General features: G+C 40.9%; 1 protein-coding gene across 1 annotated transcript; it reads left to right on the forward strand.

Moving 5' to 3' along the window:
• The first annotated feature begins 1,256 nt into the window (after positions 1–1,256).
• On the forward strand, positions 1,257–13,017 carry MEAK7 (MTOR associated protein, eak-7 homolog). Its single transcript, XM_084294717.1, has 8 exons — positions 1,257–1,354; positions 2,492–2,668; positions 5,347–5,577; positions 6,201–6,345; positions 6,986–7,426; positions 8,697–8,815; positions 10,044–10,223; positions 11,438–13,017. The coding sequence occupies exons 2-8, from the start codon at positions 2,501–2,503 to the stop codon at positions 11,558–11,560; spliced, it is 1,407 nt and encodes a 468-aa protein (XP_084150843.1). The 5' UTR covers positions 1,257–1,354; positions 2,492–2,500; the 3' UTR covers positions 11,561–13,017.
• The last annotated feature ends 1,524 nt before the right edge of the window (positions 13,018–14,541 follow it).

Raw genomic sequence — 14,541 nt, forward strand, 5'->3', positions numbered from 1 at the left:
GCCCTGGTGAGGCCCCACTTGGAGCACTGCATCCAGGTCTGGGGCCCCCAGCCCCAGATGGATGTGGAGGTGTTAGAGCAGGTCCAGAGGAGGGCCACAAAGATGATCACAGGTCTGGAGCACCTCTCCTATGAAGAAAGGCTGAGAGCTGGGCCTGTTCCGCCTACAGCAGAGAAGGCTCAGGGGTGAGCCCATTGCAACCTTTCAGTACTTGAAGGAGACTTATAAAAAAGATGGGAGAACAACTCCTTCCTCAATCAGATATTGACAGTATGAGGGGGAATGGTTTTAAAAGACAAGAGGGGAGATTCAGAGATTAGAAGTAAATTTTTCACTCAGAGAGTAGTGAGTTGCCCAGAGCGGTTGTGGATGCCCCATCCCTGGAGGTGGTCATGACCAGGTTAGACGAGGCCCTGAGCAGCCTGATCTCGTGGGTTGCGTCCCTGCCTATAGCAGCAGGATTGAAACTGGGTGATCTCTGAGGTTCCTTCCAACTCAGGCCACTCTGATTCTTTTCAGGCCACGCTTTAGGGCCGAGCTGCCAGTGAGGCTGAGGTGAGCCGAGAGCTCCTGGTCAGCGGCGACAGTCCCTTAACCGGGGGAAGCCCCCAGTCAGCGGGGAGAGCCCTTCCCCACACCGCCCCCAGCCTCGGGGGCTCCCAAGAAGCAACTCCAGGTTCTCCACAGCTCTCTGCCAACGCCCGCCTCTCTCCTTCTCGCTCTGAGACGCCCCAGTCCCGCCCTGCCACCGCCTCAGGGGCGGTGCCGCCCGGCGCCATTCCTCCGCCGCGCTCCGCTCCGCCCCGGCAGCCTGCAGGCGCTGGGGGGCGCCGGCTGTCGGGTACCAGGGGGTGTGTAAAGGTCCGGGGGAGTGTAAAGGTCCAGGGGTTTCTCCTGGAGGGGGCGGAGAGGGCTCTGGGGGGGCTCCCGCAGCGAGGCCGTGGCATGGGGCGCCCTGCCGGTAAGGGGAGAGGGAGGCTGGCGGCTGCGGGGCTGGCTTCAGCCCCCTCTGGCTTCAGCCCCCGAGGTGGGATGGGGGACACGCTGGGGGGGGTTTGCAGATCTGGTGGGGAAGAAGGGGCTCGGCTTTGGGGAAATAAAGCTAGAAAATTGCAAATCGCCAAGGCTTGTGCCTGGCTCCCTGCTGGGGACTCCTTGCCTTGGGTCGCCCCCTTCCCAAGAGCGGTGCCCTCCCTGCCCAGAGCCCTGCTCCTCAGTTCGCTGATAGTGACCATGTCCTCACGGCTTTTTCTTCCAGGTTCCTGCCATTTCCATTAACCTTTTGGCATTTATCCCGCGACCGACATCTTCCTTGCAGGAAGCAAGGCTTTTGGGCCTGTAACACTCAGTTAAGGTAAATAAGCCCAACCCAGACTCCTGTGTACAGTTGCTTATCAGCCAATTTCACATTGGGTTAGCCTAAACAAAGAGCTTCTGACGCTTCTGAAGGGCTGTTTTATGGCCTTGCCTAGAAAATGAGGTTTGTGTGGAAGTGGTAATCCAGAACCCAAACTGACGTGCCAGAAATAATGCGGAGTTTGTGGAAAGGAAAACACAAAAGGGCAGATTATACAGTTTCTCCCTGTTTTGGGATTGTCACCCCAGAAGCGTGTCTGCCCTGGGAAGGCCATTCACAGCAGTGTCTGTCGTAGTGGAAACAGGGATTTCAGGCCCCTGCGGCACTTAGGTCTGTGCCATGCTGCTCTAGGGAGAAACCCGGTGCATATGGCCTCGACAGTGCATTAAAAAACACACACAAGTTAAATTAGTAATGCAGGTGAATCCTGAGAGTGGGAGAAACCACAGGCGTACGTTAAAGGTATTAAAAAAAAACAGACAAAAAAAACCACAACAGAATTCTTCGGATACCAGCTCCCAAAAATTTACTGAATTCATACGAAGCTGTGTGTTAGGTCTTGAGTCTTTCCCCTAAATATTTTGGTTACTCTGTATTTCTTAGCAGCGTTTTGATTGATTGCCGAATTGAGTCTGTAGAAACACGTGATCTTAAGAGTGATGGGGTTTTAGTGCCATATATTATTGGCAGACCTAGCTTCAGTCTGTTAATGCATTAGAAACATGTAGCATAATCTGTCATAAATAATCCATAATTAGGCTATTCCCTTCACGTTACTGATGCATTCCAGTTGACAGACTCACGGTCACTTTGTACAAGCTCATTTAATCATTAAATCATACTGGTTTTTCCATTTGATAAGACCTGAATGACGTTTGAATTGGTAGACAGGGTGGTCTTAGCAGAGAGATGAGCTTTTTAAAGCACAGTTACTGCTCACACACATTATTCTTCAAGTTTATGTAGTTTTGATATTCATGGAGGCTTAAAAGTAGTTCTAATAGTTTCCTAGCAAGCTAGTAATTTGCTCTTCTAAAACTTGCACTGGCATGTCAGGCTGTTTGGTGCATCTTTTGTGACCATTGTAATAATCTTCAGTATCTGCATTTTTTTTTCCATTTCCCTTTGCTTCAGGTTGGAAAGATGGGAAATGCAGATAGCAATGCCTATCGGAACCACCTTTCCAGATTTCTTCCTGAGGAGCAGTCTGACATTGATGGAGTATTCGATGCCATATCGGGCTCAAGTGGCTCATCAGCAGCAAAAAATGGAAAAGCTACAAAGAAAACTGTGACTCTGGGAGCGCTACAGGCAAGAGAATATGTTATTCTTGATATATCTGAAATGCAGTGTGTTGAACATAATTCTAGAAAGGCTCTAAAGATGTGGCAATAATTAATTTTAAAGGATTGTTTGCCTTAATTTAATAGTTACTGTTTTGAATTAGAATGGATATTTAATATTTTCTTACAGTTTAGCATCAGTAATGATTATTGAGTTCATATTTTTCTCTTAAATTGCACCGTTGGATCAATTTGCAGCTTTCTTGATTCTGAAGTAACTTGGGAGGTATGAAAATACTTTTATACAGAATCCAGAAAAGTGGGAAGACTGTTCTTCCTCTGGGATTTGAATGCATGTGATTACTTACAGGTTTTCTCAAGATTCTGTCACAAGCTCAGTTGGTATTTGGTTAGACCTTTCTCCCTCAATTGCATCACTGCCTCTGATCTTTCCACTCGCATCAAAAAGTGAAAATTCAATTTTACTTGATTAAGCTGCAGCTCCCTATTTTATTTAATTAACATATATTACGCTCTCTGATTAACTTTGCATTCATTTTCTAATCAAGAAAGAAAAGGAGTGATTTGTTATAATACTTTATAACTTCAGTTAGACAGGAATCAAGTGTCCAAATGAATGTAGTATTGAAGTTCATTTCTACATACGCTACGCAGTTAATGGAATCAAATCAGAACTCCATGGCAGAGGCAGGATATTTTAAGGTATTTGGCAATGAGTCTGCATATAGACCAGCTTGGGCCTTATCACAGCCAAGCTCTTTATCAGCTATCACCAGTCTGAAAGCAATGATGCTGCTGCCCAGTCTTTTAATCCTGATACCTCCAAAAACTTGGTTCTTGGTGTTTGTTACTTCACTGGGACCTGGAAGAAATCCTCTTTCTAGCTTTGCCTTTATCTCAATGTAATGTTTGATGAAACTTTGTCTTTTCCCATCCTTTTTGTTTGCCAACTTAAGTTAAAATCTTCTCGAGGACTGCACGTAGGTGTCTACCTAATTCCTTAGCACAGGGACTATTGCAATGGCAAGCCTGCATTGTTGGCATCTGTGCTTATGCCTTAGCTGGGTTGCTGTGTGGCAGATTTGATCTAGCAATAATCTGATAACATTCACTGGGCCCCAACAACAAACTCATGTATTCTGCTTAGCCTTTACTAGAAGGAAGCTGCATGGCTTGTGGACCAAAGCAGGCTGCACTGCGTAGCTTGGAAAGCAGACAGCAAGCATCTCTTGATATTTTCTTGAAGCCATTTACAGCAAGGATCCTAAACTATCAGAGATCTGCATTTGTTAGAGGTTTTCTAAAACTTCTCTTTTTACAGTCCACCCTCCTGAATCTACTCACTGGAATAATTACAAGCGTAACAAAATAGGGCAGCTAAGTGGTGGGTGGGAAGGGGTACGGAGTAGGTAGGTAATATTGCAGCGTGAAGTAAAAAGCCCTTCAGTGTAGTGCATTTTTAACGATGTTCCCTGCTGCTTGCTTACTTCAGGCTCATGTAGCACTTTCAGAAAGCCCCTCAGAGACAGCTGTACCCCCTGTGACCGTCCCTCCCTCAGTACGAACCACGCTAATGTGTCAGGCTGCAGCTGTGAATTCTGCTGCTGCTGAAATCAATGGGACTTCTACTGCTGACGTCAGCAGTAGCAGGGTAGAGCTCAGCACGCTGGATCTCACCCTATATGCGCAGCAACAAGCATTAACATCAAACAGGAATGTTCCTGGTGGCTTCGATAGCAGTGGTATTGAGCCAGCAATAGATGGGTAATAGCAGCTCCACTGAATTGATCCGGAGTGCTTTTACGCAGGTGGAGGTCTGTTGATTTCGGTGTAGTCCCCACTGGGCTGTGGCTCTGCGTGTGAGCGTCAAGCCGTGTGTTCAGCATGTCAGGCACAATGAAGACGCTGTGTAATCATATCCTAGTGTATGGATGTATTTTAGATGATTTATTTTTAAACCCTGTAATTAACTTGAACGCTCTGAATGTTTCTTGAAAGCAGAGTCAGATCTTCCCGCGGTGTTGTGATGTATGACGGTGTACACCAGTTAGCCTTCAATTCAAAGGGCCAGCCATGCAACTTAAATAAACAATCTCTGATTTCAACATCAGGGATGCCTTATAAAACTCAGGTGATCTCAGTTCTGTTTCAGGCTTCTCCTGGATGTTGCTATGCAAGGGAAATTTTCTACGGTTGTTCCTACACGTGCATTTAGGGTTAAATACTTTGTCTGCATTTTCTCGAGGCCAAAACTGAAGCTATGTGAAGAACTTTACTTGCCATTTGGTTTTAAGTGTCTGTGAGTTTGACTATCAAAGGCAGAATTATAATTTTAAATGTCAGACTAGCAGGGTTGTAAACCTTTACACCAGAATTGCCATATACAAATCATTTGCTACTATCCTGCTAACAATTTACATTGTGTTTTTTAATTTGTTTTTTAAACTCCATAGCATTTATAGAATAACTATGTCAATTTAAATCAATTACATTGGAAAGGATATGCTATAAAAATAGAGGTTTTTATTTCTCTTGGAAAACCAGTACTTAGAAGTCTGTTTCTGTTAGTAGATACTTGGTACAGAATCCTTCATTCATTGCAGTATATCTCAGCACACGTTAGCTGAATTATATTAGTTATTCTACATTTTAAAAATATGTTTTTTGCTACTTTTCTGCTTGTAGGCATATATGCGAGAACCATTACCAGAGCAAATGACTGTTCGGTTGTACAATGGAATGAAAAGTATTGACCTGACTGGGAAATCGTCAGAGCCCAGCGAACAGATTGCTAAGGAGCAGTTTGTAATTTTTATGTCAAACCTCTTGAAAGGGAATGCAGATGAGAAGATTACCATAATAATGAGAATGATCTCCACGACAGAAGGTCCTGTGAAGGGCAAGCAAATCCAAGAGGTACACTGAGAGGTTAAATGTGTGTTTTGGTGGGCAGTAAGAGAGCAGAGACTAGGGTAGGTAATCTGAAGGTAATCCTTACAGTGCAAGAGGATTCAGAATAGGGATTCCTGACTTGTTTTTTTTTTTTTTTTTTTTTTCCTCCTCTCTGCCACTGTCTTGCTGATCTTGGACAAACTGTAGGCTAGAGGCAGCAAAACCTGTGGTGTGACTGGTGCTTCTGGGAACTGAGCAAAGTGCTTTCCAGAGCCTTAGCCACAGGACAGATGTATGGATTAAGTATGTAGCTTGCTAGGTGGAAGGGTGGGATCTCAGAAAACTGATTAACTAGTGGCTTGTACCACTGTAAATTTTCATCCCCATTTCCCTTTATCTTCTGTGATGTATTTTACAGAAGTGATTTGTGAGGTAACATTTACTGAATGTCTTGGAAAAGGATCCTTTTCAGGACCTATGACACTGACAAAGCACTTCTGCTATTTCTGACTCTTCATGAGAATAGATGTTTCTGTCGTTGGAATTACAGCACCAGTACTACTTGCCTTTGTTCTCTGAAAGTCTTTGAAAGTCTTTGGCAGTTTTATTTAAGAAATGACAAAGTGGTGATGTTTTAATCTTTCAAGTTCACAGAGGATCTGATCACGTCTGTGGTCCATGTACTGAACTACAGGAAGGAACTGAAAGGTTGGAATTTGGAGAATACGAGGGATTCCGCAGGTGGAGTAAAGGCTCTTGCTTCTCAGCTGCTGTCAGAACTGAAGCTTGCAGGTAAGCAGCACCGACGTATTGTATTCCAGAATGGCACAGGGCTTGCATAATCACCAAAAGACCTTTGCTCTTTGGGTCATATTTTCTTTGAGTTTAAATGATCAGACCAGTTTCTAGTGCTTTCAGAATAACTTGGGAATTTTGATTGTTCTACTTTACCATCTTTTCCTGTAAGTTCAGGAGTGCTTTTGCCTTAAGTCCCAATTCAAGTGGATGTGCAAAGCTGTTTATCACAGAACATGTCTGTTTTACAAATACCTGACTTGCAGGTGACAACTGTTTTGATGCATTTGCAGATATTTATGGTGGTATGTCCTTTTGCAAAGCCTAGATTTACCTTTGTACCGTTGTAATTACAGGTGAGATATTTTTTGCAAAATAGCAATATATGTTGTAACCATGAGTCCACATTTCTTAATCATGACAGCCCAATGAATGGGTGTCACAGTCCAATGTTTCTCAGCTCTGTGCATGCATCTCTTTAATGTAGCTGACAATTTACTATCTCCATCTCCTTTTTTTTGTGTTTTCATGCCTAAATAATGCAGTATCTTTTGTGCACTTAAATAAACCGATTATTTTCCTGAAAGAAGGTACAGGCTAGGAGGCTTACTACTCTTCCGTGTGTCTTGTTATTTAGATGGGGCAACACCTGTGGGTCCTCAGCTAATGGAGATGAATTTTGATCAAAGTGCCATTGAGGACTGGGTGTACCGAGTTCCACACATCTCAACTTTTCTCAGTGTTGTTATCAGGCAAGGTCTCCACGTTCTGCACTCTCTCCCAGACCAAACCAAAGAAATAGTCAACTTGGTTCCAGGCTGCAAAGGCATCAAAGGAAAAGGACTTGTCAGTCTCTTTGACATCCCATCCATCATATACATCAACTCCCATTTGCCAGCAGAGCTGCAGCACAAGTGGCGGCTTTTGTTTTCTTCTAGACTTCATGGAGAAAGCTTTTCACAGTTATGTGGGCATATAGTGAACAAAGGTCCCTGCATAGTGATCCTAAGGGACTTAGATGGCTATATCTTTGGTGGGTTTGCATCTCACTCCTGGGAAGTGAAACCACAGTTTCAAGGTAAAACACTTTTCTTTTTCTGTTAGTATCTTACGGTTCTGGTAAACATTGCTTACTCTGTGCAGGTATAAGAATCCTGTCTACTTAATGGATACTGTCATTTTACTTTCATAACACATGGTATTTCCATGGCTTCAAGTGTATTTTCCTGCAGCAAAACCATACTCATTTTGGAAGCATGTATAAAACATACCAAGTTATTCTGCCCTTGTGCCCAGTCAGGCATATTCCTGATGAATGTTTATAGTTTGTCGTTGGATAAGACTTAAAGTTGCAGGACTTATTGATCATGGCTTCCTTTTCAGTGAAAGCTATCGACTCCTGTAGCTCCATAGGTGAAAGTGAGGTGAAAAATGAATGAAATACAGTATAAACAAGGGAGTACAGTTTAAATAACAGGTCCAGCAGATGGCAATGTTTGTCCAGCAGATGGCAACGTCAGCTAAGCCATTATCATTTGCACACTAGCTCTCTCTGCCTTTGTTTCCCTTTAAAAATCCAACATCGAAAAGTTCTGCTGTACAGAACAATCATTTTATTCCCTTGAAAACTCTGCAAAGAGAAGAGGTGCTTCTTGTAACTCTATGGAAATATTTTTTTCTTTCTGAAAATATGGCTTTCTGGAGGAAAAAAAAAAAAAGATGGACTTTGGGTAATCAGTCCTTCTGGGAATCCTTGCTTTTGATACATTAAAAAACTCATTTGCTATACTTAAGCAATATTTGATAATTACCACCACACTCAGTTAATACATTATTACATTGGTCACACAACATTTTCCTTCTGTTTTTTCCTGACAGAATAACACATGCAGTGCTATTCTACACACCACAGGCTTTCTGGGTACAAAACGGGGCATAACTCTAAATTCATTGACCCTAAACTGATCTGTATATCTGTACAGTCAGAACAAAGGCTGTCTGCACTCCTACCAGTTTGTATGGGTCCAGCAGTTTGCCAGTTTTAGATGACACGATGCAAGCCTGTGATAGGTGTACCCTTGCTTAGTAATGTAATGTACTAGTCATGCCTCTGACCGCCCTTGGTCACAGCCACATAATCCCATTGATTTCTGTGACCCTGCACAGAGTTAACTGACAGTAAACAATAGGTCTAGATCTCGATTAGACATAGATATTGGCTTTCTGAGATTGCAGCTGCTGTCTTTCATTTATTCAGCTGCATTTCTTCAATACCTTTTTCCTATCCTATTTGTAAGCAAGTTACTGTCTGGCCACTTGTCTGACCTCACGTGCTTTTCTGTTTGCAGGTGACAACAGATGCTTTCTGTTTTCTGTTTTCCCCTCTCTTGCTGTATATACATACACAGGATATAATGACCACTACATGTATTTGAACCATAACCAACAAACAATGCCAAATGGACTAGTAAGTACTAAGAAATGACAATTTGGAAATGGGATTAATGGCTGATGTTTGCAAGTGTTTTTTTTTTTTTTTTTTTTTTTTTTTTCTCTTTTTACATCTTTCAGCAGATTTGTTTCACTTGTTTTTTTCTCTGAGGATGTTTTCATCCTTTATCTATGCTATTTGTCTCACACTTTTACTAGGAGGATATTTATTATTTTATTTTTAGCATTAAGTATCAGTGTCAAGTGTGAACTATGGATAATGATGGAGAACTGCTTACAGTACTAATAGAGTTCTTACTTTTCTTTGTAGTTGGTAGGTATTCTGAAGTATCAAATCAACTAAGATAGAATTTATTAATGTCTGGTCCAAGTAGGTGAGCTTTATGCAGGTTAGGATTATGAAGATTAGGGGAACACTTTTTTTTTCTTTTTTTCCAAGTTCGATTATCACACACGCCCTTCTAGGCGTCCTTGATTCCTGTTTTCTGGAAGAATGGGCAGTGTGTATCCACATCATTGAAGCAACATAAGCTGGCTGATCTAACTAATAGAAGAGCCTTCTACTGGCTGTTCTCAATGCCACAGTAACTGTTTTTTAAATTACTGAAGACTGAGAAAGCCCAACAGAATTAGAGTATGAGAGTTCTACATAGGCTGCTGCTGTTGTGTGATTCCAGTGGCAGAAGCTCCCTTTACTCAAGCCCATGAATGAGCTCTCCAGATGCAGATTTTCTACAAAACAGCAGCACACCATCTATTTTGAGCAGTGCTTTACAGATTTGTTGTGCTGTGTGCCTGTAACTTAGGGAATTGTAGCAGTCTGAGGTAAATTTGCTCTGAAGAAAACAACATCAAATTACATTATCCATTTCTGTGGATGCTTTTCTAAACAGAAAACAGGCAGCTAAATCCAACGCTTCTGCCCTATTTAAAATGGAACTGTCAGTCAATAGATAAAAGCCAGGGGGCTAAATTTCTGGCACCACATTCAGTATCTGCAAGCAGTTCAGCTGTGACTTTGTAAAATATACAGGGAAGGCAGTAACACTCAAATAAACTCTGGTTTGTCTGCAGGAATACCAGATTTGTATAGTAGCTGAGGTTGACTCAGAATATCCTTTTTCACCTACTCACAGAAGTATGGCATAGATACTAAAACTGGCAATTTATACTCTGGGTTTCGTAACTTTTCCACTGCATTGTACATGTGTAGCAAGTGTTTATTGTGCTGCTTTGCTTCACAGGGTATGGGTGGACAACATGATTACTTCGGCCTCTGGGTAGACAGTGACTACGGGAAGGGACACAGTAAAGCCAAACCTCGATGTACGACCTACAACAGTCCTCAGCTGTCAGCTAAAGAGAATTTCACACTGGATGCCCTGGAAGTTTGGGCAGTGGGAGACTTGCCTGAAAGTACAGAGGTTGGTGAACAAAACTGAAATCTATGAAACTGTTTCCTGTTTGGAATGGGAGATGTGAAGGAAAAACAGTTTTGGTTTTCTCATAAGCACTCTCTTTTTACCATAGTGAATAATGTTTTCTTTAACTCACTCTGTGGTGCAGTATATTTTGTAGCAAGAAAATCGTAAAACAGTCATAGAATTTTTGAGAAATCCAACATGAAAAAACATCAGGAGCCATGAGGTGATAGAAGAGCAATACTTTACTCTCAATTTCAAAATGCCTTTCTGATATTGAGGAATTGTCTCAAGGAAGAACCTCCTTGCAGGGGTTTAGTAAAACCCAGTATTTGTAAAACAGATACAAAGCACTAGCAATGCATAAGTCTAATCTGTAGCTCAGGAAGGAAACTGAGAGAGCCAAAATATTTCTTTATCAGTAAGATGTAATTTATTGTTGTTTTACAACAGATTAGCCGTTTATAATCCTTGCGCCTCCAATCCCTGCACTTCCTTATCTGACAGAAGACTAATAAAAACATAGCAAGACCTGCATTTAAACAGCTGATACTCTGTATAGAACAGTAATATTTGAAGTGCCTAGGAAACCTGGTTTCAACAAGGATACAAAGAGCTTTTTGCTTAAATAGTTTGTGAATAGATTATTGTTGGTCTTTCTGCACCTCGTTTATTCCTGGGAACGAGTAGGAGACCTTTCCTGTCTCCTCTCTCTCTGCAATTTGGCTTATTAAACTGTCTGCTTTGCACAGTTGCTTGTTTTCTGTGTTTTTAAACTTTATTTCTTTTCATACTAAATTAATGTACTCTGTCTGTTCACTGGACACACAGCTCTAAGTAGAAATGGAACAAATTGTTTACAAGAACTGTTAGATTTTACTTGAATCTCCTTTTTTAAAAAGAGTTGACATCTACACTTGAATTTGTGGTCAGGTTAACTAGTATGTGCTGGCTGACTTGTAACCTGAACATACTTGAAACAATTCACTGTGCTCTTAGGAAAATTTTCTGACTATTTTGTGTATCTGCAGCAATTAAAGTCACTTGATGTATCCCAGTGAACCTTAAATGCCTCACATGGAAAGTATGCATCTGTCATTGTGACAAGCTTGCAAAATCACGTTACTTGTGGATTGTTGAGTATATCTCCTTCTTCTAGCCTAATACTGATTCATTCATGACATTGTAAATTGACTTTATTTTATTTTGCTTTACAGACAAAAGGGAAGAAGAGTATCTTGGATGTGGATCCCGAGGCCCAGGCCTTATTAGAAATGGTTGGAAAAAGTCGGCAGAGTGAAGGTTTACGAGAACCCATTGAAGATGACGAAGATAACTAAGAGATTCACAGTAACATGAAACCCCCTTTTTTTTGCTCCTGAATTTTCATGTTCTTTGGACAGGATTCAGGTTCTTCCTCTTTAGTTTTTTTTTCCTTACATTTACCTAATTATCTGGGACTAAGCATAAGTCTTGTACTTATGTAACATTTAGGTCCAGTACAATATTCTGCCTGAAGGATTTAGCCTGGGGAAGACAGAAAAATTAACTAGGTATTTAAAAGACATCTAATGATTAAGTTCTAGCTGAATGTGAACTTACTAGCATTTCTGATAGATCCTGCCTGCATATAGAGTTTAAAAACAAAAGAATAACTTATTGACAGTACTGCTTATTGACTTGGAGAATTAATGTGTATTTACATAAAGACTAGATAATACTTTGATTAAGGCTCTTACACCTTGACTACACGTATTTATTTGCATGCAATGAAATTAGGAGGTGAAGCTTGCAAATTGTAATTGTATCTTACATTGGTAAACATAGAATAGTCCTCATGATTCCATATGAAGAATGCTGTTAATTTGCATTGCTGCAATTAAAGCAGTGAATCTCAGTCTTTTCTAAGTCAGATTTTAAGCAAGTGACTCTATGGGCTGTAAGGTGCAGGATGCTAAGTATACAGTGTTGAGTTTTATGGTGATACACTACAGTTTAGTGAAGCTCACTTAATATGTTTCTGGAGAAACTTGCCTATTGTTCTTTAAACTTAGGAGAACAAAGCCATTGGAATCACTGAGACGTATTTATTCTAAGAATGGGCCAACCCTGTGCTCCCAGAACAAATATACCTCATGCAGAAATTCTCAAGGGGAGGTGCATTCTTTAGTAGATTTGCTTGAGACTGGAGAAAAAGATGAGGCTGTAGAAAGGATTAAGGAAGAAGCATCCACAGGTAATTGGGACTAGTATCTGCAGATAGCTTGTAAATAAATAAAGTTTTAAAAATCAGGCTTATGCCTTTAACTTCTCTGAAGACTAATGCATGTTTTATTTCCACATAATTGTCACTGTATTATGGAAAAAAGTGCAAAACATAACTAGCAGGTTGTTTTTTTTCTGTTTTGTTGGCTGTTCACCAGCCAAGACTAGTTTTGTGAACTCTCCACTCAGGGCTTTTTCTACTTAAATCTATTCACGTGTTTTTTAGTGTGACCTTGCTAATTTTCCGTGTAATTAACGTGTCAAAAATAACCCTAATTTCTATCAGGGATTGTAATTTCTAGCTCAGCAAATGGTGTTTGGTTATTAGGAAGAGAAAAGCTGACTGTCACACACACTAAGTAAAAGGACTGTGTCAGTTCCTCTTTGTACTAGCATGAATTTGTCATAGGAAAAGTTTGATTTCCATGCATCATAGAGTAAAACATATGCTGTAAGTCTGTATTATTGCTGCAATTCCTGATCACGTGGCCTTCCTTCAAATGCTTTCCATTAACGTTTTCTTGTATGTGGTCTTTTCCCCCCTCTGATGCTTTTCAGACGGAACCACTTCTGAATATTCTGAATAATCTGTGCTTATGCCTTAATATAAATCCCACTTTTGTTGTTGTTGTAGTTAAACAATGTGAATTTAGCCTTGAGAGGAGAACATGAAAAAGTCTCTGCAGCCATGCATCCTGGAACTCAGCATTTAACATGCTGCCTGCACTAATGATCAGAGCATGTATGCTGTGAAAGGCCTGAACTTCTGCAACTACACGTTAAGCAAACTGCTAACCTTTCTTTTTGTCCTGTAATGAGGCAGGTACTTTTCCTTGAGGACTGAAACCATTTGCAAGGATATTTAAAAAAAAAAACAGCAACAAAACATCATTGCAATCAGTAACTGGGGAGGGTGAATTGCACAAAGCCTACTCTACACCTAAAGTATTACAATGGCTGAGTTTTCTTTGATTTAAAGTAAGTGTCATTCTAGCTAGTTCTTCCTAGACTATGAATAAAAAGTATAATCCTGTTTAAATATAATCCTGTGAAGACTGGCATAGCATTTTGACCTTTGAAATTGTGTTTTATGACAAGTTTGTATCTGAGACTCATATCTTCACTTTAAAGTGAAGGTGTTATGCTGGGGCAAGAAGAAAACTGACACTTTGGTAATCGTAGCAGATGTCAGTGGAGCACTATTTACTAGGAAACTACAAAATAGTGCAGCAGATGGGATTATTCAAGATTGGCTTGGAAGAGAGTCAACTTTTTTTCCTCTCTCCCACCCCCCAGAACCTAATGATTAAGCAATCTGTTTCATGTTCCTGCATCAACAAATGTCCAGAAAGTGGTCATCAGCAGTGAGTTTAGCTATGATCTAAACATCTCTCACTCGCTTTTATGCAGCTGTTGATCCAACTGCAAGGCTTAATATTCCTGCAAGTGTACAAGTCATCTTCATTCTCATGTGCTTGTGAGAGTGAATCCCTTCCCCATTAACTCTGTCTGCCACTGTGCATCAGATCAGCCATCCACTTTTGCCCCTTTGTGACCAGTAGGAGTAAAAAATGACTGTGGTTTTCAGCAAAGGCTGACAGGAGTGCTAGCACTTCAGGTCTCTACTGTTCATTTGAAATCTCATGCCAGATTCCTTGAGAGTCTGTTAAAGCAAAGCTAGGTATCACGGACTCTAGCAACCTATAGGAAAAGAAGTGCTTGGGAAGGCAGTTCTTTTCCATTAATCTAATTAAAAATAAAAGGATGGGTTTAAATCAAGAGTCTTGTTCAGATACATGAATGTAATGTTTTAAAACATAGATTTTTATTAATAAAAATCATTGTGATTTAAATAAATAAAAATTCAATTTATGCACAGTAGGTATTTCTGTACAGGTGTGAAATTGCCTTATTTTGTTTGGGGGCTATCACAGCAGTCTTGGCATACAGAGCAACGTTATAAAAATATACCTGATCTTGGTTTAAAACAGGAGCCAGTCCAGAGGTTTCTGTAGACAGCTCAAACAGCTTAAGTACAGTGTGCAGAAGGAACACA

Source organism: Netta rufina (assembly GCF_964035555.1).
Source record: "Netta rufina genome assembly, chromosome: 13".
Lineage (NCBI taxonomy): Eukaryota > Metazoa > Chordata > Aves > Anseriformes > Anatidae > Netta > Netta rufina.